Source organism: Elephantulus edwardii, unplaced genomic scaffold (genome assembly GCF_000299155.1).
Source record: "Elephantulus edwardii isolate Elephantulus edwardi_28Jun2011 unplaced genomic scaffold, EleEdw1.0 scaffold00137, whole genome shotgun sequence".
Classification (NCBI taxonomy): Eukaryota; Metazoa; Chordata; class Mammalia; order Macroscelidea; family Macroscelididae; genus Elephantulus; species Elephantulus edwardii.
This window is the reverse complement of record NW_006399887.1, coordinates 515,135-542,967: the sequence shown is the minus strand read 5'-3', so window position 1 is coordinate 542,967 and position 27,833 is coordinate 515,135. Positions and strand designations below refer to the sequence as shown.

At 45.5% G+C, this 27,833-nt stretch overlaps 1 protein-coding gene across 1 annotated transcript in view; it reads right to left on the bottom strand.

Moving 5' to 3' along the window:
* Nucleotides 1–3,609: 3,609 nt before the first annotated feature.
* Nucleotides 3,610–27,833, bottom strand: part of LOC102856227 (sec1 family domain-containing protein 2-like) — a gene marked incomplete at its 5' end in the record, with an annotated part of 374,536 nt that continues 350,312 nt past the window's right edge. Inside the window, 2 exons of the mRNA XM_006894175.1 lie at nucleotides 3,610–3,702; nucleotides 23,304–23,423. Coding sequence (XP_006894237.1) covers nucleotides 3,610–3,702; nucleotides 23,304–23,423 — 213 coding nt within the window. The remainder of the gene's footprint in view (nucleotides 3,703–23,303; nucleotides 23,424–27,833) is intronic.

Here is a 27,833-nt window from a genome sequence, read left to right as displayed (position 1 = left end):
CCTTATATTAATCCCCCATGATTTCTATGAAATTCATTATTTTGCCCATGTGGTTAGGTGTCCTTGAGTTGGTGTTCTCACACGTAGCAACCCTCTGGATGACAGAATAAAAGCACTGCTTGCTCACGTACCATCCTCAGAATCTCTGCTGTGCTGGAGTTTTGCTACTGTCCTGGGTTAGTCCATTTTGTTGAGGATCAACCCACCTCCTTAAGGGGCTTCCTCCCTCTCTCTGACTGCCCACCTCTCCTAGCAGGATTTTCCCCCCCTAAAGACTGGCCCCTCCTGACAACATGCCCAAGTATGTGAGACGAAGTTTCACCATCAAAGCTTCTAAGGAAAATCCTGGTTATACTTCCTCTAAGACAACTTGTTTGTTCTTTTGGATGTCCAACTCCATAATTCAAAGGCGTTGATTTTACTATCATCCTTTTTCACTGTTCAACTTTCACAAGTACATAAAGTACTACAGAGAGTGAAACTGGGAAAATCTGCTGTAAGGGACTTTTCCAGAGTACTGAGAAGCAATGATGTCAGTCGAGAGACCAAGGTGTGCTTGACCTAGGCCATGGTCTTCACAATTACTTGCTACACATCGGAGAACTGGACAAGGACTAAGGATGACAGAAGAAAAATTGATGCCTTTGACGAAGAGTCTTGAATATATAATGGACTGCCAAGAAAACACGTAAGTCTGTCCTGGAGAGAATGAAATCAAGTTTCTTCTTGGAGGCTACAATTTTGAAGCTCTGTCTCAAATACTTTGGGCACGTGGCCAGGAGGGACCAGTCCTTGGAGAAGGACATCAAGCTCAGAAGGGTGGAGGGATAGTGCAGGAGAGGAAGACTGTGGATAAGATGGATTGATACAGTAACCAGGGCATTGGGTTTAAGTGTGTCAGAGTCAGTGAGACTGGGTCAGGACAGGGAAGGCTTCAGAGCTGTTGTTCACAGGACTGCTATTAGTCACAGGAGAATAAACAGTACTTAATAACCACCACCACCACCACACAGAGAGTGAAATTTCTCCCTACTTCTCAGACTCCATATTTCTCTTCAGGAGTAATCATTTATTACCAGTTTGGTTTATATACTTAGGGATCAGTTCTTTTGCATATGAACACATGGTTTAAACTTAACCTTGAGAACCCAAGCATGGAGGAGTACAATTATGTGAGTACCATAGGTCACTCATCCTGTCACTCAATGCAGAGCCCAGCAGAGAGCCTGAAACACGACAGTTGTTCACCCAGTATTTGGTGAATGAATGAATATGGATGAGTCATATAACAGAACTTCTTAGGGTTGTTTTTAACTTCTAGAAAACAATAATTTTCTCAGCTTTAAAATTTACTGTGGGACATCTGTAATTTTTCTCTTCATTCAAATTCAAGATTTCCAGATTAGGAAAGTAAACAAAAGGAAGCCCTGGTGACCTAGTGTGTGAGGAGTTGGGGTGCCAACTCGAAGGCACACAGTTCAAGTCCACCAGCTGCTTTGTGGGGAAAAGAAATGGAATTGCCTCCAATGTGAATTGTGCCCCTGAAAATCTGCTGGAGAGTTCCATCTTGGGATTCACACAACTCCTGTGGGCTGTGATGGGAATGGTCTATTACAGAAGATGGTCCTTCGAGAACCACAGGCGGGTAAATGTTAGAGTTGGTTCTAACTTGATGGTATATAACAGCAAGACAGCAAAAGAAGTATTGTAGGTTTCCCATGTTTAATGTTCCCCCCACACCCTCCAACACACCACATCAAGTTGGTCCCTATTCATAGCAACTTCTATTGGGTTTCTGAGGCTGTAAATCTTCATGGGAAGAGACTGGCCAGTGCTCTGTCTTGGAGTGGTTGGTGGACTCAAACTGCCAATCGTTTGGTCTGCACATTGAAATCTAATCCATATTTAAGGATCATGAAGGAAATTGTGCTGGGTGAAACACATAGTTGGGCAAGAAAAAGGAAGAGTCTATTACAAGCTGGCTTTGATTACATCTCAGAATCATTTCATCCTCACAGATTTGTTGGTTTGTTTCTGTTTTTAAACATATTGCTGTTCTTCTTGTTATATGTCATCAGGTCATCTGCAACTCATAGTGACCCTATGTACAGCAGCTCTGAAGCTTGCTCTGTCCTGAGTGAGTCTCAGTGATTGCAACACGCCTAACCCTTTTACCCTAGTGACTGTGTTAATCCATCTCATCTGGGTCTTCCTCTCTTTCGTTGTCCCTTGAGAACATGATGTCCTTTTCCAAGGACTGGTCCCCACTGGACACATGCCCAAAGTGTGTGAGATGAAGCTTCAAATTCTAGCTTTCAAGGAGAAATCTGGATTTGCCATCTCCAAGACAGACTTGTTTGTTCTCTTGGTGATCCACGGTATGTTCAATACTCTTCTCCAGCAACAACGACAACATGTTATAGAGAAAATCAGAGAAACTTGTCTGGGTTTATATTTTACTTCCTCCACCTGCTTAATCCACAATAGAAACATCTCTTCAATTTCTTCTCTTTATTATTACAAATTACTTTTGAGGATGCTTGAAATTTTCATCACCCTGTAGATGTGTGGGTTCCAGGTAACTTTCCCCCCAGGGTTCTTATATACTACTACTTCATGGGCCTACGGTTTGTTTGTGGTTTTTTCTTTTTCCTGTGGCTAGAAGGAAAATTTATATTTATAGAAAGGGAAAATTTAGATTTATAGTTTTTCCTGTGGCTAGAAGGAAAATTTATATTTATAGAAAGGGAAAATTTAGATTTATAGAAAAGGAAAATTTAGATTTATAGAAAAGATAGCATTCTATTCCAATAATTTTGAGATCAGGAAGGCTAGAGGGATTGGGATTATAATCCAGGTTCTCTGGATGAAGCTGCTTCTTCTGAGACCTTCTTTTGGAAGGAGTGGGACTCTTTTCTAGGCAGACAATGTCTCAACCCACTGCACTCCCACCGGAGTTCCCAAGAGCCTAGCAGTCCTGTTTGGCAAATGCATTGGAACAATGCAGTCTTTTGTTCAGGCGGAGGCTACAGGGCACACAGCTTCCCAGCACAGCCCTGGCCAACACCTCTCCCTTCCTGGCCTTTTCTGAAATGTTTCAGATCAAGAGAGAAACCAAGCTTCAGATCCTGCTTGCATCCCATTGTTCCTCAGTTAGAGAATCTTAAAAAAAGCCACATTTTCCTCACACTTATCTACCCAAGCAGCAGCACACGGCTCATTGCTCCCAGAGCAACCTCAAATCAGAAGATTTGTAACCTACTGACAATGCTTGCCAACAGGCATTTATTTCGAATCAGTGAGCTCACAGACGGGATCAGGAAGATTACAAATAGAGGGTTCAGGATAAGGGGGAATTATCACTCCTCAGGCTGGCTGAACGACGGCTGGATGCCATTAGGAAAATGAAGGGGGGAATATGCTTGGAAGAACTGTAGCAACCCAAGCAAAGTACCTCTCTGCCTGGTCCCCATGACCCTGCAGGCAGAATTCAGTCATACCCACATGTAAGAACAGGGACATCCTGGCATGGGAGGCACATCTTGAATGATGACGGACTTTAGCATCAGTCCTTCCAGCTCTGGTCGACCTTATCTCCTTCACAGAGGCTCAGAAACGGAGGTCTGGATGCAGTCGGTCAGTGGCAAACAGCAGCTCAGGAATGTTAAACGGCTTCAGGAGTCGTGTGGACAGCACAATGACCTACCAACAGGAGGGGGCAAACACACCACAGACAATTAGGGAAGCTGATCTCCAGTTATTAGACAATGGGAAATAAAAATGCAAAGAATGTCTTTGGGGGAATGTATGGAATAGGGCTTAGTGGGGAGGAAGGCTTCAGGTTGAAGCCATCTGGTGCGTCTCCCTGGTGCAGGGAAGGTGGCTAGGTTAGGGTGGCGATGGTGTGATGCGCCTGGCATGGTCTCTGAATCGGACACTAAGAAAGGTTGGGACTGGCTGGGGTTTCTGAGAGGCTGACCCCGGGCCACTGCTTTGCTGCAAAATTAAAAGTGAGTAGGTTTATCATCCAATCATTTGACCTCAGTCCTAAGGTCTCTCCCTCCATTGGGAGATTTTACTCCTCCAGGGAGCATACAAAGTCACAGTCAGGAGGTAGATACTGATGTTGTAGGTGCCATCGAGTCGATTATGACTCAGAGCGACCCCAGGAACAACAGACTTGAACCCTGCCCTACCCTGCCTGCTCCCTCCATCCACACGGACTCTGATACGCTTCTGTCCTTCGTTTCAGTCACCATGTCAATCCATCTTGTTGAGACTCCTCTTCTCTTTTTCTGACCCTCCACCTTTCTCAGCATGATGCCTTTTTTGGAAGGACTCGATGTTGTTGTTAGGCTCAGCTAATTTTTCACTCAGTGAAGTCGAACTGTTCCATAATGCATTCTGAGCTGGACTCTTTTGGCGACCAAACAGCAAGTCTTTTTTCCTATAAAGGTTTGGTTTGAACTGTCAACCTTTCCTTTAGCCGCTGAGTGTGTAAACACTGTACCATCAGAGCTCCAACCATGATGATGGAGATACCACCACCACCACCACATTGATTCTGACTCACGGTGACCCAACAGGACAGAGGAGAACTGCCCAATGGGATTTCCAGGCCTTTAGTCTCTATGGAAGCTGCTGCCGAATCATTCTCTCACTGAATGACTGGTGGATTTCAACTGGCAGGGTTTTGGTTAGTGGCTGAATGCCTTAACCACAGTGCCACCAGAGCTGCTGGACGATCCCAGCGGCTGATATTTATCAGTTCTTCCGATGTACCTAGGGAGCTCTGAGGCATGGTCCACAGGGAGCTGGGCAGCCAATCCGAAACCAAGGCCTCTCCCACAGGTCGAATCCACCAGAAGCTTCAAGGGAGGAAGGTGCACATCCCTTCGGTGCTTTGTCTCCTGGGAAGTGGATGGTCAACTATGAGCCAGTCCTGACCTGACAACAAGGAGCGCTGGTGCCAGGCACTGAGGCTTAGTTAATGTCATTTCCATTTACTCTTTATAACAACCATATGAAGTTGTTGTTGTGTGCTACTGAATCAGAACTGACTCAAAGCTGGCCCTGCAGCAGGTTTTCAGAGGCAGCCAGTCCCATGGGAGGAGATCCTGCAGAGCAGCCGGCAGGTGGATTCAAACCTTGTACCTCTGCTGAGCAGCACGGCTTCTTACCAGCAGGCCACTGTTGTTGTGTGCCATCGAGTCAGAACCAACCCAGAGGTGACTCTCCAGAGGGTTTTCAGAGGCAGTAAATCGCACAAGAGGAAACTGCCCATCTGTCTCCCACACAGCAGCTGGTAGATTTGAACCATGTGCCTTCGGGTTTGCAGCACAGCTCCTGACCACTAGGCCCCCAGCACTCTCTTTAACATTCCTACCTTGCAGATGAGGGGGAAAATGATATAAATGATATTTTAAAATTATATATATAATACTTAATATATAATTATAATATAAAAATATAAATATTATATATATACATATATAATATAACTTGCCAAGGACATTCAGTAAATGGCTGAACCAAGATTCCAACTCAGGTAGGATGGCTCTAGTGTCCCATTTCCTCTCTCCCCACTTCTCTGTTTTCAAGGGTTCACTTGACTGTGATCTCCTCTGGGCCTGTGGACCTCTCGAACCTGAAGTTGTGGGGACCCTTCCTGCTTTCCGTAGGCCAGATCTGTACTGTAATGCAGATTTCTCTCTGCAATACTGGAAGAGTTTTATTCTGAGGCTGAGTTGGGGTATGAAGTATTTTGCAAAGGCTTGGGGAGGGGAACAAAATCCTTAAAAGTACATGGTTCACACGTGTTAGGTGTGCAGCTAAGGAGATCTGGTGGTGTAGTAGTTAAGAGCCCAGCTGCTAACCAAAAGGTCGGTAGTTTGAATCTACTAGCAGTTCTAAATAAGGAAAGACCTGGTGATTTGTTCATGTAGGAATTAAAATATTAACAAAATAAAATTTTAAAAATATGAAAATAAAAAAAATAACCAGACCAGACCAACTCAGACTCATGGCAACCCTGTGTTGTTGTTGTGTACCATCAAGTTGGAGCCGACTCGTTGCTGACCTTGCAGAAGGTGTTCAGAGCCCGTGCGGGAGTCGACTCTCCTTCTTCCTCCCACAGAGCAGCTGGTGGGTCTGACCCGTGTACTTGGCATTGGGAGCACAACTGCTTACTAGATCTTAGTTTTACTGAGTTAAACTGCCTCAAAGGGTTTTCAAGACTTTAAGGTTCTTGGATGAAACTGCTGCATCTTTTTTTCATGGAATGGCTGGAAGATTCAACTGTTACCTTTCTTGGTTAAAAGGCAAGTGCTTAACCATTGTGCCACGAGGGCTCCTTCCATAAAGAGCGCAGCCTTGCAAATGCTCCCGGGCAGTTCTACTCTTGCTAGAGTCACTGTGTGTTGATTTGCCATCGCAGGAACAAGCTGAGCTGAGGAGGGGTGGGCTGCGGGGCTCAGTGGCAGGGTCCTCCCCTCCCATGAGAGAGACTCACAGTCAGTTCCTAAGCAGTACATCTCAAGGACAGCCACTGCCTGTCTGCCACTGGAGACTTGTGTGCTGTCACAATGCCTAGCAGGTGTCAGCAGAGCCCCCATGTTGGGGAATGTTGGGGAGGAAGGGAGGGCCTCTGGCCAGGACAGATCACCTCGCTCCGGATAAGTGAAAGCTTCACAACGGCCTTTAATACAGGATAGAGAAAGCTCTCCTGTGTTTGGCCATACGGGCTTGAGAAAGCTCACCACCTGGGAAGATGGCTGCACATCTGTGGAGCTAGGAGTGGTCCGCACGAGGCTGAAGTTCTCATATCCAATCCACATGGCCCATGTCTGCCAGCCCACCCTATCCTGTCTTCCTGTTTACTTGCTCGTATATAAGTGCGCTGCAGCCCCCAATAAAGGTGAGCTGGACTGACTCTCTGAACGGCTCCTGGAGTGGTGCTTACTCTCATCAGGATGTTGCTATTCGTTGTGGACAGCGACACACCCAGACTAAGAGTAGGAAGAAAGGCCTGCAGATTAAGTCCTGAGAATCAGCCATTGAGAACCGACAGATCACCACTCTGATCCTGCAGTGCATGAGTTCACCAAGAGGTGCAGCTGAACAACTGGAGAATGCAGTTCCCTAAGGGAGACTCATGAACAAAGGAGAAAGCAGCAGGAAGAAATATTGAAGCAGGTACCACTTTCCCACCTGAAGAAGCCCCTCCTTCACTTGGGAACCCTGACAGAGTTCACTCATTCACTCACTCATTACCCTCGAGTTGGGCCCAGCTCAGAGCTGACCCTCCAGAGGGTTCTCAGAGGCTTTAAATCACAGGAGAAGGAGACTGGTTTTCTCCCGTTGAGCTGCTGGTGAATTCGAACTGGCTGCCTGTGGTCGGCAGTGGGACTCCCTATGGAGTGCACCACTAGAGTTCTCTGAATTGAATCTAATAGAGTTTTATGGGAGCTTTGGTGGTATCCTCTGTAGAGATTTGTGCTGCTGACCCAAACGTGGCACCTCTTTGGCTGTTCTAATCCACCAGGGACTCCAAGGAAGAAAGATAGACAATCACCTCTCCTGTGATCTGTAGCCTTGGAAGGCCCTGTGAAGGGTCAGATTGGTTCCAATTCAACAGAAAGGAATTGGAGTTGGGTTTGGGTTTGGTTTGGGGGTGGGGTTTTTGAGAGTTTTACTAATTTATTGTAAAGCTGTGTGAACTGGAAATAAAAACACATCCTTGGAGAGGGACATCATGCTTGGAAAGGCGGAGGGACAGTGCAAAAGAGGAAGACTCTTGATGAAACGGATTGATTCAGTGACTGGGATAATGGGGGTAGGTGTGTCATAGGAAATAAGATTGGCTCAGGACAGAGCAGGGTTTAAGGCTGAGTGCAAGTGCCTGGATGGCACATAACAACAACAACAACAACCATAACAACAACATTTAGCTTAAAAAAAAAGACATACAGTTGCTTTGATGACAACAGGTGTCAGAAGGAAAGGAACTAGAATCCGAATTTCCCAGCCCAGCACCTGAGTGAAGGTGATTCCAAGGCCCACAGCACAGCTGGGCTTCACATGGAAACACTGCCAGCCTCTGCTTCTTAGGAGCTGTGCATCCTGGCCTGGCACACAGGTCTGCTTCTCCTCAAGCCAGCTTGTCTCAGGTGCTACCAAACAGATGAATTAACCAAGTCCTATTTCAACTAGGTCACTGGGCAAAAAGAAGAAGCCACATTCCAGGGCTAAGGCGAAGAGGAGGGAGCTGAAGTTAAGGGAAGGGAAGCCTGTGTGTTGTTACTAAGTATCGTTGAAAGAACTTGTGTGCCACTGCGCGACCCCACGTACAGCAGATGGAGATCCTTCCCCCGTCCTCACAATCTCTGGGTAGAGAGTAGGAGGAACTGCATACATAAAGAAATGAGGGTTATTAAAAAGCTTTCTTTTTTTAGAAAAGCATTAGTCTTTGGAAGCACGCATTTTTCTCTTGTACTTGAAAGATCATTTTCTTAAATATATGGTTAATATCAGTAACTATATACTGCAGGGAAATAGATACACTGAAATCTGCGCTTCCACTTTTTCCTGAATGTCATGTAAAGAGAACCTGAGGATTGCTTTGTTATGTGTTGTCGAGTTGGAACCAACCCACAGGTTACCCTCCTGCAGATTTTTCAGAACCAGGAAATTACATAGGAGGAGACTGCCCATCCTTCTCCCGCAGAGCAGCTGGTGGATTTGAACTGCATGCCTTCACTATTGTAGCACAGCTTCATACCACTAGGCGACCAGAGCTTCCTATTAAGAGTGTACCAGACACAACATATTCAGCTGATATGGTTAAAAATGCATAAAGACCCAAAGGTGTTAAAAGTGTGATTCCAGTGAGGTAATGAAGTCATTAATGTTGATAACAGGAAACAAAAGTCGTAGTGGTTTCTACGTCTTTGGTTTGGAGGTTTAGCTTCATGGTTTCATGGGCACCTCAGTTAACTGAATATGGTTGTTAGCTGCTGATTTAAGTATAAGCAATCTTGGAGGCATAGTGGGTTACACGTTAGGTTGCTATCTGAAAGGCTGGGGGTTTGAATCCATGAGCTATTTCTTTTGGAAAAAAGAAGCAGACTTCTCTCATTAAGATTTATCATGTCAGAAACACAAAGGAAAATTGCCATTAGTTGGAATAAACTTGAAGACAGTGGGTGGCCCAAGCACAACTGCATGAAACTCCACTTGGACCACTGTGAACCACAGAGTTTTCACAAGGGTGGATCACCAGCTTTTTTTCCCCCCTAGTCTATCTTAGTCTAGAAGCTCCAGTGATACCTTTTCAGCATCACAGCAACACAAACATCTCCACTGATGGACTGAGTTCAAATCCAGCTCTCCTACGCAAATGGTGAGAATCCTACCCCTGAGCTACCGCTGCCAATGAGGAGTGAGATGTGAACTGATCACTGTTAGCGTCCCCACAGGAAGGAGCTCTGACAGTGTAATTCTATATGTATCCCATGCTTTACATTGTTAACTGAAAAGTTGGTGTTTCAAATTTACCATCTGCTTTTGGAGGAGGAGGATGGGAAGTCTCCCACAGTGATGTATGGTCTCTAGAGCATTCACCCCCTTTTCTTGTGTACTGTCAAATCGGATCTGACTGGCAGAGGAGGAGATAGCCCCTCCTTCTCCAGCACAGCATCTGGTGGGTTCGAACCATGTGCCTTTGGGATTACAGGGCAGCTTCTTGCCACTAGGCCACCAGAGTTGTCAGTCTCTAGAACCTGATGGAAGGTTACTATGAATCAGAATCAACTCAGTGGCAGTGGGTCTGGTTAACAACCAGCAGCCTCACACATACTTCACCTAAAGACCTCTGACTGGCTGCCTCCATAACTTACACATCATTTAAACAGGCATTTCTGAAATTAATTCCTTCCTTACCCCAGGTCTGCCACACTGAACCTGAAAAGTGACTGAGAATGAGGGCTCCCCATCCAAGCCATCGGTCGAACCCCGAGCCCACCTCAGTTCCACTGGCTCAATGGCAAATGCCTCATCCGTCACGGAAGCAAAAGTGTCCCTACTTGAAACCACTGTAGCAAAGTTCACCTAACATCCTGCATGCCGAGCACAAGAAGGGGGCGGTATTTGTCAGCTGCTGTTGTAGAACGAGGCCACGGATCTTTCTTTCCAATTTCATGAAAGATATTAACTCTCTAGAAACAGACACATATACTCACACATGTATTTTCAATATAATTTTAGAGAGATCCACAGATACCCTAGGGGTGCATGGATGATGAGGAAAATGCAAACAAGTTGCTGCTGAGTTGATTGCAGCTCGCATGACCTGTCTGCTGGAGAGCACAACTGCTCCAAGGGGCTTTTCCATGGCTGTGACCTTTCAGAAGCAGAGGGCCAAGCCTTCCTTCTCAAGTGCCTCTGGGTGGATTCAGACTGCTAACCTTTGCCACCTATAGACTTTTTAGAACCAAAAAAAGAAACACTGCTGTTGGGTTCATTCAAACTCAGAGCAACTCTCCACAGGTTTCTGAGGTTTCTTCAGAGGGGAGACTACCCATCTTCTTTCTTCAGGATAGCTAATGGATCCCAACCACCAGCCCTATCATTAGCTGGCAGGCATGTTATGCAGAGCTTCCCTCATATTTCATAAGAAACTCATGTTGTTGTTGCTGTTATGTGCGGTCAAGTCGCTGGCGACTCATAGCAACACCATGTACAACAGCTCTGAACCCTGCTCTATCCTGTGCCAACCTCATGGTCTCTGACACAACTACCTCCATTACCTCAGTTACTGAGTCAATCCATTTCATCGAGGGTCTTCCTCTCTTGTTCTGTCCCTCCACCCTTCCAAGCATGATGTCTTTCTCCAAGGACTGGTCCCTCCTTGCAACATGCCTAAAGTATGTCAGACAGAGCTTCAGAGTCCTTGCCTCCAAGGAGCAGCCTGGTTCCCCCTCTCCAAGATGAACTTACACAGTTTTAAAAAATATACACACAAAGGCAAGGAGCCCTGTCCACTCTCTTAACACAGACTCTCTAAGCTAGTAGAGGCTGGTAGTAGAAATTTACCCAAAGCTCCCCTTTTCTAGCTTTGACTTATCCCATTTCCTCCCCTTCCAGTGAAAAGATGGTGGATTCCTCTTTGGCTGAGATGAGTACAAGTGTAAATGCAAAAGGAATCTCTAAGGTTTAAGTCTTGTTGGTAGGTTGTAGAACTTGGGAAAAAGGGACTTTAGGCTTCATTGATGCAAAAGTTATTGTTATTGTCATTGTTATGTGCTGTTGATTCGCCTGCAACCCATAGCGATCCTGTGTTATTCAGAAGCTCTGAAGCCTGCCTGGTACTGAGTCAGTGACACTGACTCTGACACTGCAAATGTGAAGACTGGACTGCTTATACATGGATGAACAGACATTTCTACAGCATATCAGCCTGGGATGAACAGATATTTCTACAGCATATCAGCCTGGGGCTGCAGAGGGCTGAACTCAGGGTGTCTGAACCATGAACAGGTGAAAAGAAATGGAGAATGGAGAAGGCTTTTGAAGTGGGTCAGGGGTCTTTGGAGGAAAGGAGAGAGCAGAACTGAGATCGAGGGTCCAGGCTTGATAATAGAGCAATTGAAAGCAGTTTGAGTTAGCCTCTGCCTAGGTCACCTGCCAGACAGGTGGCCCTGGAGAGACTGCTTCATCACTTGAAGCTTAAGTTTCCTCATCTGTAGGGTGGGAATAGTAAGACCCATTCTATGTGATTATTGGAGCTTCGATGGCCAATGTTGACTAGAGTTGGTAGCTGTGTTGCCAGCCCAAAGGTATGAAGTTTGAACCTACCAGCTGCTCAGAGGGAGAGAGGTGGGCAATCCTCCTTTTGTGTTATTTATAGCCTCTGAAAACCTGCTGGAGGGTCAGCTATGAGTTGGTTCCAACTTGATGGCAATGACGTTGAGAGTTTTTGACTATCTGATAATTGTTGTTGTTGTGTACCATAGAGTCGGAATCGACCCATTAGTTGTGGGTTTTCAGAGGCAGTTTGATCACATGGGAGGAGACTGCCTGCTCTTCTCCCTTGGAGCAGCTGGGGGCCCTGAACCGTGTGCCTTCAGGATTGCAGTGCAGCTTCTTGCCACTAGGCCACCAGAGTTCCCTATATGACAGCTATGCAGATCAAATATGCACCTGGAGTGACTGTGATATGGGAACAGAGGACTTCAGGGCTTGACAAGAGCCGAGGATCGAGCCCCTGTAGCAGTCTTTGAGGCTCCATGGCGTGTTCTGCTGCAGTCGGGAGAGAGACCGGCCAGGCTTTGATCTCAAGTCTGCCCTGATCTCCTGCACAGGCGGCCCAGGCCAGGCCAGCCCGGCCCACAGAGAGCAGCGGTCCTCTGGCTTTCCACTGCTCTGTAATTTGTAGGGGCCAGCCCCATCCTGTTCTATTTCTGCTGAACACAGAGGAAGCAGAGCAGACTAGAACTTCGATCCTATATCCTTTTTACAGCTAACATGCAGACTTGGAAGAAGAAAAAAGCCAAACTGGTTTTTGTTGTTGTTTGTTCTTTTTACATTAATCAGGACTCACTGCAACCTCACACTTGTCAGAATACAACTGTGTTCCACAGGGTTTTCAATGGCTGACTTTTTGGGGAGTAGACTGCCAACCCTTTCTTATAAAGCACTTCTGGTGGATTTGAACTTTTAATTAGCAGTTGAGAATATTAATCACCTGTACTATTCAGGGACTCCAATCTGAAATTTCTGTTGTTATGTATCATTGAATCAGAACTGACCTATTGCTGACCCTCCACAGGAGGAGACTGCCCAGATTTCTTCCTTGGCACAGCTGGTGGATTTGAAACATGTGCCTTTGGGTGGGCAGTACAGCTCCTGACCACTAGGCCAAGGAGCAGGGGATAAACGTCTCCCTCACTTTTTATGTTATTTCTTTAAAACTTGGGGAGTTAATTCTTCCAGTAAAATGAGCCCACATATACAGTCACAAACAACTCAGCCATTCGACCAAAGTCACCCACACAGTAACATCAATCTTCATCTGGGTACACATCTCAAGCAATGTTGCACGAGAGTGTGAGCATATCACACACATGTGTACAGGGACAGCAGGAGACACCAGGGTCAATCTGCCCACTTGGGTTTCCTCCTCTTCCTGAGCTGGCCTCTCCTTGCATTTTTTGGGAGGATCCCTCCCTGTTATTTTCCTCGCACAATCACAGGCTTCTAGATGGCCTCTCTGCCTACTGCCAGCTGCACAGCTCCACCCAGCAGCAGGCTGTGAACGAGGACATAGGGCTGGTATCAGGCAGTGTTATTGCTGTTGTGTGCCAAAGCCCAGGGCGGCAGGAACATCTCCTGCCTGGTGCTTGTGTTGTTTAGGGCACAAGGCGGGGTGGGTTGCCCTGGTTGACCCTGTTTTTACAGTCTAGGAAGAGAACCTTCTCCAGTTTACATGCTTCCTATCATCAGCACATCCTCCAACAGTCAAGGGCAGAGAACAGAGACAACATGCCGTTCTTACAGGAAAATAACACACCCACAGGCCCGGGGAGCAAAGAGTTGAAGCATATGGCAGCAATATGGCTCTTGGATTCCAATTTTCCATACTATCCTTCTCAAGTTTTGAGAAGAGAATTCATGTCTGGGTGTGCCTCGGAGTTGATCAACTTCCTCTGAATCACTGACACTGTTATTGTTAGGTGTGCCGTGTTGATCCCAGCTCATTCTGACCCCCTGTGACAGAGCAGCAGTGCCCTGGGGGGTTTTCTTAATGGTAATATCGCAAATTACCATCTCTTTCTTCTACAGAGTCACTGGGTAGGTTCAAACCACCAGCCTTTCAGATAGTCAAGTGCTTCACTAATCAAGACACTAGGGGCCCTTCACTGGGAGCCTCTGCCATCTGCCTCCTCCGGTCACTTCCTACCACAGCATGCGCCTGCGCACTCAGTAAGATTCCCAGCCTGCTGGAGCCTCCTTGTTTATTTGCTCTCTCCCTGTTTGGATGGGAGCTTCTTGAAATCAGAAGCTTATCTGGCTCAGTCACTGCTCTCTTCTTCATCATCATCATCATCATCATGACAGCATCAACAACAATAAATAACAGAATAAATATCCAACAAATGTCTGTGAGTAATCAACTAATCCAGTTTAATAGAGATGATAGTAAGCTCCTATACTTTGGACTAAAAAATCATCCTCAAATATATAAAAAGGGAAGATGTGGATAAATGGAAAAAAAGAGTCAAATTCATTGCTATCGAGTCAAAACTAGCTCATAGCCGGTCCTCCATTGAGTATTCAATGCTGTAAATGGAAAGGAAGAGATTAGCCATCTTTCTTTTGAAGAACTACTAGTGGATTAGAGCCACCAGAGATGTTGGTCTTTGGGTTGTTGTCGTTATGTGCTGTTGAACTGGAAATGACTCGTAGCAGACCTTCCAGGAGGTTGGTTTACAGAGACTGTAAATCGCATTGGGGGAGACTGGCTCTCTTTCTCTTTCTCTCATGAAACAGGTGCTGGATTCCATCCACCTGCCTTTGGGTTGGCTCCTTACCAAGGTCACCAGAGCTCCTTGGGTTAGCAGGACAAATCCCTACAAATTAAGCCACCAAGCTCCCTATGGGTCAACAGCAATTAATTGAAAAGACAATGTGGTTTTGTTGTTGCTGGTTGCAGACAAGTTGGCTCTGACTCAGGGTGATCTTAAGCATAACAGAATGAAATGCCGCCCCGTCCCTCACCACCTTCAAGGTCTTTAAAGTCTTTGAGACCACTGCTGCAGTTATTCTGTCAATCCATCTTATTGAAGGGTTCCCTCATTTTTGCTGGTTTTCTTTTTTATCAAACATTTATGTCTACTGCTAGGGATGTCTTTTCAGATGATATGCCCTAAGTTTTGTTGTTGTTGTTAGGTGTGATTAAGTCAACTACAGTTCATAGTGACCTCATACCTGACAGAGCTGAACCTTGATCTATCCTGTGCCATCCTCATGATCTGTCTTGCTCAAGCCCACGGTGTTGGTCACAGCGCCAATCCGAATGCTAAGGGTTTATCTCTCATTTGCTCAACCTCTACCTTTCTCAGCATGATGTCTCTCTCCAAAGACTAGCTCCTCCTAGAAATATGTCCAAAGTAAATGAGATGAAGTTTTACCGTCCTAGTTTCTAAGCAGAACTCTAGTTGTACTTTTTTCAAGACAGATATGTTTTTTGAGGTCCATTCAATACTCTTCTCCATCATTACACTTAAAAAGCATTGATTCTTCTGTCATCTTTATTCCTTGTTTGACTTTGCATAGGAAACCTTGAAAATTACCATGATTTGGATCAGGTAAACCTTAGTATTTAAACTGCCATTCATGCTTTTTAGAATTTTGGAGAGGTCCTTGACAGCTTATTTTCCCCAATGCAAGATGTCTTTTGATGTCTTAGCTGCTAAGCACCAAGAGTGCTGATTGTGGATCCAAGTAAAATGAACTCATTGATAACTTCAATCTTTTCTCCATCTGTAATGATGTTGCCTATTGGTCCTGTGGTGAGGATATTTTCTCCTTTGACGTTGAGATGTAACTCATACTGAAGTCTGTACTTTTCTACAGCAAGTGCTTTAATTCTTCACTTCTGCTGCAAGGTTGTGTCATCTGAATAATGCAGGCTGTTGATGAGTCTTCCTCTGAACTTGACAACACATTCTTCTTCATCGGGTCCAGCTTCTCAGATTATTTGCTCAGTATACAGATTGAATAGGTATGGAGAAAGAATACAACTCTGATACACACATTTTCTGATTTTAAATGAAGCAATATTCCCTTATTCTGTTCAGACAACTGCTTCTTGGTCTACATAGAGGAAATGAGAACAACTTCATGTTCTGGGATTACTGTTCTTCTCAATGTTAGTAATAATCTGTTTTGCTCCATACAGTCAAATGTCTTTGTATAGTCAATAAAACACAAGTATACATCCTTTTGGATTCTGTGTGTTCAGCCAAGGTTCATATAACTTCAGTAATGCTATCTTTTTTGCCATAGCCTCTTCTGAATCCAGCTTGGATTTCTGGCTGTTCCCTGTGGATGTCCTAGACATTTTTAAATAATCTTTAGTGTGATTTTACTTGCATGTGACAGTAATGATATTGTTTGATAATTTCTACATTGTATTTGGATCACCTTTTCTGAGAAAGGGAACAAATATGGATCTCTTTAAGCAGTTGGTCAGTAGCTATCTTTCATATTTGTTGGCATAGACAAGTGAGCATGTCTAGGGCTGCATCTGTTTTTTGAAACACCTCAATCAGTATTCCATAATTGCTGACCTTTATTTTTTTCCCTATGCCCTCAGTGTACCTTGGACTTCTTCCTTCAGTACTGTTGGTCCTTGATAACACACTGCTTCCTGAAATGGCTCAATTGACTTTTGGTGCAGTGACTCTATATTCCTTCCATCAGATTTTGCCCAGAGAATACTTCAGAATTGCAGCTTGAGGCCTGAATTTGTTCTTCATTTCATTCAGCTTCATTTCTTCCCTTTTGGTTTTCTAGCTCCAGCTTCTTCCACATTCCATTCTTTCATTATATTACTTTGCTGTATTTTCTTGAGCTGCCTTTTGAAATATTTTGTTTAGTTTCCTTACCTCAGCATTCATTAGTCTTGTTTTGCCTTTTTTTTTTCATTACAATGCAAGTTTCAGATTCTCTTCTAATATCTATTTTTTCTCTTTTTTCTTCAATGTCTTTGTAATGACCCCCCCCCCAGTTTTGGTTTTTTTTAAAATTAGCTGTTGGTTTTTGTTTGCTGATCCAACTGGCACAGGAGGAGCATCTGGTGGATTCGAACCATGCACCTTTGGGATTGCAGTGCAGCTTCTTCCCACAAGCCCACCAGAGCTCCCTCTGTAATGACCTTTTGCTTTCTTCGTGGATGATGTCCTTGATGCCACCCCACAACTGGTCTGGTCTTCAGCCAAATCTATTCTTAAGATGTTTTTAAATTCGGTTGGATGTACTCAAGGTCCTGCTTCTTGGATTGTATTAGTTTGGAAGCTCCACTGTCCACCATGGGTGACCCTGCTGGTATTTGAGATACTGGTAGCACAGCTTTCAGCATCAAAGCATGACAAATGGACAGACAAGTGGTGGACCAATGTTTTAGTTGTTCTTAATTTCAATATGAATTAACAGCTTATGCAATTTCCAGCAGAAATTCTGTAAGTGAGGTTTCTGGTATTCAGGAATGAAACTCAAATGAGCACTCATGAACACCCACTAAATGCTAGACACAGTTTAGGTGTTCGGACTATATAAGCTTAAAAACATAAAATTCTTCAGACTGGAGAGGAGTCAGGTAGGAGAGTAGCAGGTAAAGAAACTTAAAAGATGGGCAGGACAAGGGTGTATATGGGGCCTTTGAGGTCAGGGAGTGGAAGGAAAAAGGTGGCCCCAATTTCACCCTACACTGATCAGTTCACACCAAGCATGGCCGTTAGTTCCAACAGAGCACAAGACAGAGGGTCAGACAAGGACAGAGGAGCACTACAGTCGTTAGAGGAATCAGATCTGCCATGAGGGGTTTAGCTCTAGGAGCTGAAGACATTCTGTTTGGAGGAGAGAGACCAGGAGCAGCATGTGTGAGCTACCTTTTTATGTCTGCAAAACAATCATATGGATGCTGTATTATTATGTGTCATCAGTAGGAACCAACACATAGCTGGCCCTCCAGTGAGCTTGGAGGGGCTGCAAATCACCCCTTAGACCAGCTTGTGGATTTGAACCACCTGCTTTTGGGTTGACAGTGCCACTCCTTACCACTGGACCACCAGACTTCCACAGGATGTGGTAGAGGGATGATATTAGATCAGCTGGTGGCTTTGAACCACCTGCTTTTTTGGTTGACACTCCTTACCACTGGACCACAAGACTTCCACAGCTGCGGAAGACCATGTGACTCAAGAGCTCAAACTACCACAAGTGAGAGAGAGCGTTCAGAGCAGGTAGATTTGGGCTTCATTTAGAGGAAGCTTTCAGAACAGTTGAGGTCCTCTAAGATTCAGGCAGGCTGTTCTCAGAGGAGGCAAATCCCTACATTGAGATGTTCGAGTTTAGACTAGATCTTAATGGTAGGATGTAAGTGTCATCAGAGATGGTACTGCTGTTGTTAGTCAGCTCTGACTCATGATGACCTAACGAATGTCAGAATGAAATGCTGTCTTCATGACCACTGGTATGGCTAAGGCCACTCGGCAGTGCGGCTACTGTGTATTCTGAGGGACTTCCATCTAGGGAGCTCACAGTCCAGCACTATTATCAGACAAGGGCTAGTTGTGACTGATACAGTTTTCATTGACTCATTTTTTTACTTCTATCTAAGACTAAGCCCTTCTTCGTCTGTCTTGGTCTCGAAGCTCTGCTGAAGCCGGTCCACTGTGATCCTGCTGGCATTTGAAATACTAGTACAGCTTCCAGAATCACAACACTCAAGTCTCCAGAGTTATGTCAAGCTGACCGGAGGAGAGACGATGTTACTGCTGCTTAGACAGGTCATCAAGATTTGTGGATGATGCAAACTGTGTTCAACCTCAAAAGGAGTCATGCTGGTTTTGTGGTCAAATGTTTGGCTACTAAAAAAAGGGGGTCATTAGACCCCACGAGACATCCCTTAGGAGAAAGAAGTGGCATTCTGCTTTGATACACAGCCTTTGACGCTCTACGGGGCAACACTACTCTGTTCTACAGGATCTTTACAAAACAAATAGAATTTTGTTTGTTTCTAACCAAATGATTGATGGACTGAACCCATCCTATAGCACCATGGAAGAAAGTCCTGGTAACCTGCTGTTATAGATACCGCAGCCAAGAAAATGCTAGAGAACAGTTCTATTCTGCATTGTACGAGGTGACCATGGGCCAGAAGTAACTTGACACTGGTTTACACAGATACTCAAGTCAGAGTGACTCTCCCGGCTGCCAGGCGCATCTCTGACAGTCTGCTGGATCACAGGTTCAGGAGCACCAATCGCCTTCAATTGGTTGACACATTCTCCCACAAATGTCTGCCAAGCGGATGCTGGCACTAGTGCACAGTTCCACACAGCACACAGCTGGAGCTTCAAGGCCTACTTTCTGCTGCCTTTTTGATAGTGGGAAGCTAGGAAGAGTCTCTCAATGAGTTGGACTGACACAGTGACTGTAGCAATGGGCTCAGTTGTGTTGAGGACGATAAGGATGGCGCAGGATGGGACAGAGTTCAGATCTGTTATTCACAGGGTTGTTAGGAGTCACATGCGAGTCAATGACACCTAAGAACAATGACAAGTCAAATCTCAGTGCTGAGTCCGGGCCGGCTGTATGTCGATGAAGGTTCAAGAAAGGGAGATTTGACTCAGCAGATGTCTAGCTAAATCCATCTCCTCTCAAAAAGTCGGATATGAAGGACACCAAGATCAATAACCCCTCTTCTGTTTCTTTCTCTGTTGCTTTTGGAGGCTTCCGGGGGCCCTGCTAACTCTTCAGAGGAGATTTCTGCACAAAGGACAAGCCGCAGTCAAGGCTGCCCCTTAAGCCTGAAATTCTCGGGGGCAGCTCTTTCTGCAGATGACTGAGCACAGGGTCAGGTCGCAGCAAAGCCACCACAGATCCCCGCTCTCTGTTGTCAAACTCCGCTCCCATGGCTTTGAAAACGTCTGCATTTCTCCTTTTGGAGCAGGGATTAACATGTCTGTCAGGCTGTGACAATGCGTCACTGTTCTGGAGGGCTAAGAATTTGGTTCAGCATGTTAGGAGTGGCAAAAAGTGTGTTTTCTCGTTGGGTTTTTCTTTCTTTTTTTTTTTTTTAAGTGTTTCTCCAAAAGGCAGTAATCACTCATTAAGCTGACCCTTTAGGCTGCTGATAGAGTGTTAAATGACACAGAATGAACCAATTTAACCCAAATTTCCTCAGCTATGAACACAACAGTTGGGAGAAACATTAGAAATGGTTACTGCCAAAGAGTGGTCGCTCTCCAGCTCAAGACCCCACCCTGACTCCTAACTTCCACATTCTGTGGTTCAGCTAGATGTCTAGGGGTGACCAGAAGGGTGGCTCAGCCACCTCACTCAGCCACCACTGATTGTTTTTGCCAAGACAATTCTGTGGTAGTGAACCCACCCATCAAACCACAGGACTTCCTGACCATGGTGTCAGGAGGAGTCAGGGCTTAGGAAAAGACATCAAGCTGGGAAAGCTGGAGGGTCAGAGAAGGAGAGGGAGACCCTCCACTAGGTGGGCTGACACAGTGACCGTAACACTGGGCTCAAGCATGGCAGAGGCAGTGAGGACAGTGCAAGACAGGGCAACGTTGAGATCGGCCGTTCATCGGGTTGCTCTAATTTGTATTAGATTTGACAGCACCGAACAACAACGACCATATGCTCAGGACTGGGAAGCCCCAGCCTTTGTCTTCGAGGAATTCATGTTTGGTTGAGGAGACATTGCATGGTGTGGACTATGTAGGCCAGAGGGAATGTGGGAGGGCCTGGAGTGACAGTCTCACAGAGGAGAGACTGGGTGCTTCTTAGCCTGACTGATGGGACAGCACTGCAGCAGGTGGGGATGGACGACAAAGCCAGCAGCCGCTCGGCTCAGCCACCTCCAGCGTCCTGGGAGCCCCTTCCCCTCTGCCCACCTCATTCCTATGAACATTTGAAGCACAGGCCCCTGATTTGCTAGCTTTCCATCTGAAGAGAGCTTCCACAAACTTCTCTGCCTTATTTTCTTAAAAGTTAGAAGAGTTGGGTGGCTTCTAAGTGATTCTAATTCATGGTTGGGAAAATGCTGTCCCTAGTGGGGCTGGGAATCGATAGGAAGATGGCACAGATTCCCTGCCCTGTGCAGGCTAATTCTGAAGCATACACAGGCCAGCTTCTCAGAGGGCCTCCAGGAGCATGTGCCGGGTGCCCACACCTGCCATCAGCTCAACAACATCCACTCTCTTGGCTTTCTCCCTTCCCTGTTGTCGTGTACCACAGAGTAGGCACCATAGCAGACCCTTCAGTGGGTTTTCAGAGTCAGTTAATCACACAGGGGGAAAATGCCCATCCTTCTTCCGTGGAGTGTCTTGTGATTTCGAACATGTGCCTCTGGGACTGCAGCACAGCTTCTTGCCACGAGGCCACAAGAGCTCCCTATCCCTCTTCATTAGACTCCCACAACTGAACCATGGAGCAAAAGCCAAGGAGAGAGTGGTTAGGAAAGGTGGGTAGGGTGGAAAGATGTTCTTAAGGAGTTAATCTTCTTCCTAAACCTTCAGCTTTATAGAGTACTCTGGTGGTCTAGTGGGCAAAGCATTATGCTACCAACTCAAAGGCAGGATGTTCAAGTTCACTAACTGCTCTGCAGGAGATAGATGGACAATCTCCTCTCATGCGACTCATTGCCTCTGAAAACCTGGAGGGTTAGCTACGAGTCAATTATGACTTGATGACACATAACACTTGTACTTCTTGGTGTTACTCCTTCACATCTCTGCCTTTGCTCTGCTTTAGAGGAATCTATTTAGGCAAAGATTTGTATTTATTTACTTTTTTTTAAGCCTTACTGAGTTACAGTTTTGCTGCCCAGCCAGACTGGAAGTGTCAGAGGCAGTCTGGGCTCCTGCTGTCTTGTGCCAGGAGCTTCAGAGACCTCCTGCACAACAGGGCGGTAACTACTCAGAAATGGTTCATAGTAACAGTGCTGTTGTTAGCTGCCTTCAAATCATTGCCCAACTCACGTTACCTCATGGATGATGACATGAAATGCTCTTCCTCTCTATGCTATCCCTGTGATCAGTTCAGAACAGACCTTTGTGGTCTAAGGTTTGCCTTCACTGATTTTCAGAACGAGACCACCAGACCTTTCTTCTTGGCTTCTCTTAGTGTGGATGATTCACTGATACCTGTTCAACACCATCCAATACATCAGTTTCATTAAGTCAATTCCAATCAATGGCAGCCCCTCCATGAGTTATACTAGATGGGTGGCCCCATCCAAGTACACAGAGACAATAAGTGACACCACACTTTATTGAGAGCACTGGAGAAATGCTGCTAAGAAGCTATACTTAAACCTTACCTGACTTAAGGTTCACAATCACTCTGGCCCCAGTTCCAAGTCAGAAAATAGGCCTAGATATTAAAGGATGTCCTACCTCACCCTACCCTCGACTTCTCCTGGCTTTTAAGAGGCAGAGGCAGGTTTTGAGTTCACGGATGTCAAGACAATAAGTCTGTGTTTTTAAACACTGGGCGATAGGCTCAGCTTTCTGGCTGGGGAATGAGATAGGACTGGGCAGGAAGTCAGAGAGGAGAAAAGATACTACACTGGCCATTGTGTTGAAAGTACTCCTTCCCAGACACTCCTCTGGCCTTGCCCTCCAACTGCCACTGTTGGGAGGAGGTCCTGAAAGTCACCCCAAAATGGTCTGGAGCTGGAAAGCAACAAAGCAAAGCCATTACCACATTCACTGCTGTCGAGTTCATCCCAGCTCACAGTGACCCAACAGGTAAGGCTGGAAGTGCTGCATAAGGTTATCAAAGCTGTGAAGCTTTGTGGAGGTGACTCCCCCGTGGATCAGCTGGTAGATTCGAATCATGGCCCTTTAGATTAGTGCTCTGGTGTTGTCACTGCTGTATCACCAGGACGACACCAAGTAGTGAAAACTCCTGCCTAATTAAGTGTGGACGGACACCAGGGACTACAATGCTCTTCAGCAGTCTGAAATGGGGCTAACAGCACCATAGCCTACAAAGCTCAGAGGGGCTTCAAAGGAGAGTGCTCCCCCCATCACCTTCCCACTATCACCCATTTGAAGAACTACATTTTTTTAAAGAGCCACTTATATTGTAAATAATAGTGTCTATTTGCTTGCTGTTGTGTACCAATGAGTTGGAACTGACCCAAAGCTGACCCTCCAGGGTATTTTCAGAGGCAGTAAGCCACACGGGTGCAGACTGCTCATCTTTCTCCGGTGGAGCTGCTGGTGGATTCGAACCACATACCTTTGCTGCACAGTTCCTTACCACAAAGCTACCAGAGCTCCAGAATTTTACCTGTGATGATGGACTTCACTAAAAAGAGGCAGAACTCAACAGCTCTATCAGGCAGTGTGGGGTGAGTGGAGGAGACTGGGCAGGTGGGAGGGAAGGATGTGATGGAGAGGAGGAGACTGGGAGTCCCCGGGGAAGGGCTCTTTCCCACCCTCTCATGCCCGCCCCCTGACTCAGGACTTCTGCTCACATCACAGGGGACTCAGTACCTGCGTTCCTGGCTTCAGAGATGGCACAAGGTCTTTAACCATTTTGGCCTCAGAGACTGTGATTCCGCCCACCATGAAGAGGATCAGGAGAGGGTGGTCGCTGGGATGAGGCCGGCTCACCTGTAAAACAAACCGCGATCTCCATCAGAGAGAGGAACCGTAATCTGCATATAGGGAAATGGTGTGCTCGCTGTCTGAGAACTTTTTTCTTTTTCAGTCAGAGAATTTTCATTAGACTTTGATGAACACCTAGGGCTGCTACCTTGACAACGCAGGTGAGATAAATAAACCTTGGGCGGACTGTAATTTACTCAATTCATTGCAGTTTAGTCGGGATCACTCACAGCTGACCCTACAGAGGCTTTTCAGAGACAAGAAATCACACAGGTGGAAACTGCCCACCTTTCTCCCACCGAGCAGCTGGTGAACTCAAACCTCTTGCCTTCTGGAATAATAATTTAACGATGCAATGCAACTGGATTGGAGAAAATAATGCTTGTGGACTAATAATGTCACATTAGAAAAAAACACAAAGGACGAGTTGCTCTGGACTCCTGGTGACACATGAATATCAGAGGAGAAGGGTGCTGCATGGGGTTTTCAGTGATTACTGTTTCAAATGTAGATCCCCAGGCCTTTCTCTGAGACACCTGGAAGGGCGGAACCTTGAACCTCCAGCCTTTCAGTTTATAGCCAAGCACATTAGCCAGTTGCACGATCCACAGATTCTGTCACCTTATCACATCTATTTACATACATAACGATTTTACTGAAAGAAAAGTTAGAGTGGGAGCAATTTAATACGAGATAGCTGTTAGGACGACTTAGCTCTTGCATATTCTTCTTCAGGTTTGAGCATAAACATGCCAGCACCCCTTCTCTGCTTCATTGCCCTGTTTCTGCATTGTCCTATGATAATTTTGTCTGCTTACTTGGCCATCTCTATAAGAACATAAATGCCCTGGAGGCAGGACTGCATCTCCCTGGTTTGATGTTGAATTGTCAGCTCATCTAGCACTGTTTCTGGCACACAGTAGGTACTACAATTTTATCTGTGGAATTAGTGAATAATAACAGCTTTAGTGTATGCCAACAACAACTAGGTGAGTGTAAGTGTGTATGGGGTGGTGTTGCTGTTGTTATTATTATTATGTGCTGTCGAGTCGCCTGTGACTCATAGCGACCCTATGTACAACAGCTCTGAAGCCTGCCCTGTCCTGAGCCAGTCTCACTGACTTTGACACACCTAACTCCATTACCCCAGTTACTATATCAATAAATCTCATCCAAGGTCTTCCATCCTGTGCTGCCCCTCCACCCTTCTTAGCATGATGTGCTTCTCCAAGGTTGGGCCCTCCTGGCCAAGTGGCCAAGGTATGTGTGATGGAGCTTCAAAATCCTAGCTTCCAAGGAGAAACTTGGTTTCACCCAGGCCACCTTCAAGTTGCTAATAGTCTAGCTCAGACTCAAAGCCCTTAGCTATTCGAAGCAGCTGTGCTGTGAGGTTCTATACTGTGTAGGATTCTAAACAAGATGCTGTGGAGAATTCCTCCTGGTTACCCATGATTTCCTCTCACATAAAGCTTTGTCTCACATACTTTGAACATGTTGCTGGGAGCAGTCATTCCTTGAAGAGGAACATCATGCTTGGGAAGGGTGAAGGGTTATGAAAGAGAAGACCCTCAACCAGATGGATTGACATGGTGACTGCTGCAGTGGGCTCAAGTGTGTGTCAGGAAGCGTGAGGACAGCACAGGACAGGACAGGGTGCAGCTCTGCTGTTCATAGGGTCGCTATGGGTTATACTAAAACAACTCATCACCATGAGAACTCAAACTGACTTGCCAGCACCTAATAACAACAATCACCTGTGATTTCACCAATGAGGCAAGTGGAAGATTTATTATTGTTGATAGGCACCATTGAGTCGACTTCGACTCACCGAGACTCTGTGAACAAGAGATCTGAACTCTGCCTCTCCTGCCACATCCTTCGGATCTCTGATAGGCCCAAGCTCATTAGCAGTTTAAACGAGTTTGTGGGCTCATTGACCAGAATTACTGTGTGACTCTCAAGAATTACAAAATGACCAACACGGCACTCAGCAAATAACTGACAGGAGGCCTGTGGAGGTTCCTGATGAGAGTTTCAGAGCTATGTCTGGAAGGCAGAGCTGTTTAATGAAGAGTGGACAGGAGAAATGAGGCGAGTCACGGAGGCCAGTGCGCACAGAGGGGTGGGGCAGGCTGGAGACCCAGACAGTACAGAGAGCACACCATACTGTCATATTGTTCCTGGCTATCTGCATGGCCACTGCAAACAGATGGTGAAGAAATGGGCTCTACCTCATCCTAGGAATGTGGACGCAGGCAACGAGCACCCACTCACACAGATATGCAAGCTGCCTGAGGGGCACAGGCAGAACCAGGGAACAGCTGACCAAAAGGAAGTCTTTATTCCCTGCTCCCAGACCTGTCCTGATGTCTTTCCCAGATGAGTTCTTGCCCCCTTGCCTGAATATATCCACAGCTTTATATCTTATTTAAAAACTATTTACAGTGATACCATCGAGCAAGAACCAACCCATATGTGACCCTCCAGTGGGTTTTCAAAGGCAGTTACTCTCAAGGGAAGAAATTGTCCATCCTTCTCCTGCAGAACAGCTGGTGGCCTTGAACTGCATGCTTTTGGAATTGCAGTTCAGCTTCTTGCCACTAGGCTACCAGAGCACCCTACCATATTACTGTGTGTTCCAAATGATACAAGTTACTCCGTTGGCTGTAGAGAAGAAACATGAAGGGGGGAAAGAAGAAAAGAAAATCTAAACTTCAAAGTGGATGGTGGCATTGTTGTTAGGTGCTGTGGAGTCAAGCATGACTCATTGCGACCCTATGAACAACTAATCTCAATTTATCTTATTCTGTACCATCCTTATCATCCATGGCACACTTGACCTCACTGTCGAGGACATTGTATCAATCCATCTCCTTCCACTCTTTCCTAACTCTCCATGCTTCCAAGCATGATGTCCCTCTCTAAGGAATAGCCTTTCCTAGTAACATGCCCCAAGCTTGAGATGAAACTTTGCCATCCTTGCCTCCAAGGGGCCTCTGACTGCATCTCCTCCAATGTATATCTATTTGTTCTTTTGGCATTCCCTGGGATTTCCAGAAATCTTCTCCAATACTACAACTCAAAGGCATCACTTCTGCCATCTTTATTCACTGGCCAGCTCTCATATGTATAGCAGGTGATTGGAAAAATTATGGCTTGAGTCAGGTACTCCTAAGTCTTTAAAATTACATCATTGCTCTTCAGGACTTTGGAGAGGTCCCTGATAACAGACCTTCCCATTGCAATGTTTCCTGATCTCCTGACTGCTGGTACTTAGGGTGTTGACTGTGGATCTTAGGAAGATAACATTGACAATTTCAGTCTTTTTCTATCAGCCATAATGTTGCTCATTGGCTCAGTAGTGAGTATTTTTTTTCTTGCTGTTGAGATGTAATCTATACTGAAAGCAACAGTTTTTGGTCCTCTACATAACACAGGATGTTGTTGAGTCTTCTTCCAATTAGGATACCACATTCTTCTTCACAGAGTCTAGCTTCTCAAATTATTTGCTCAGCATACAAATTGAACAAGTATGAAGAAAGGATACAGCCCTGACATACACATTTAAACCATGCTGTGTTCCTGTGCTTTGTTCGGTCAGCAGCTTCTTGGTTTTGCATAAGCATAATTAAGTATTCTGGGATTCCCTTTCTTCTCAGTGTTAGGCATAGCTCGTTATGGTCCGCACAGTCAAATGTCATTGCCTAGTCAATAAAGTACAAACAGACATTCTTCTGGGATTCTCTGCTCTCAACCAGGATACACCTGACATCAGCAGTGAGGTCCCTGATGCCATGACCATTTCTAAATCCAGCCTGAACTCCTGGCAGTTCTCTGGCAATGTATTGTTATAGTTGTTTTTGGAAGATCTTCAGCAGTATTTTGCATGCATGTGATATTGATGCTATTGTTTGATAATTTCTACATGCTGTGGATAATTTCCACCTTTCTTGGGAATTAGAACAAATATGCATTTTTCCCCAGTCAGTTGGCCAGGTAGCCGTCTTCCATATTTTCTGGTACAGACTGGTAAACATGACCAGGGGTGCATACGTTGGTTAGAACATGTCAATTGGTAGCCTAGTGATTCCTTATTTTTTTTTTTAAGAGTATCAGATGATTTTATTTAGAAAATTTAGTAACATTTCAAAACCAAAGCCAACCTACAAAAGAAACATACCAAGACTCATTAGTTCTTATAGGATAGGAAAAAACCTTACTCAGCCCATGGTTCTTCTGAAACTTAAGAAGTGAATTTCCTCCCTTGCTCTTGGGCTCTGGATTTCCCACCTTATACCAAGAGAGGAACCTGGCCACAGATTCATGTGAAAGAAGGTCACAGTGACTTTAAAGCCATTTGATGCTAATAAAGCCATTTGATGCTAATGGTTTATACATTCTAGTTTGCAAGTCAAA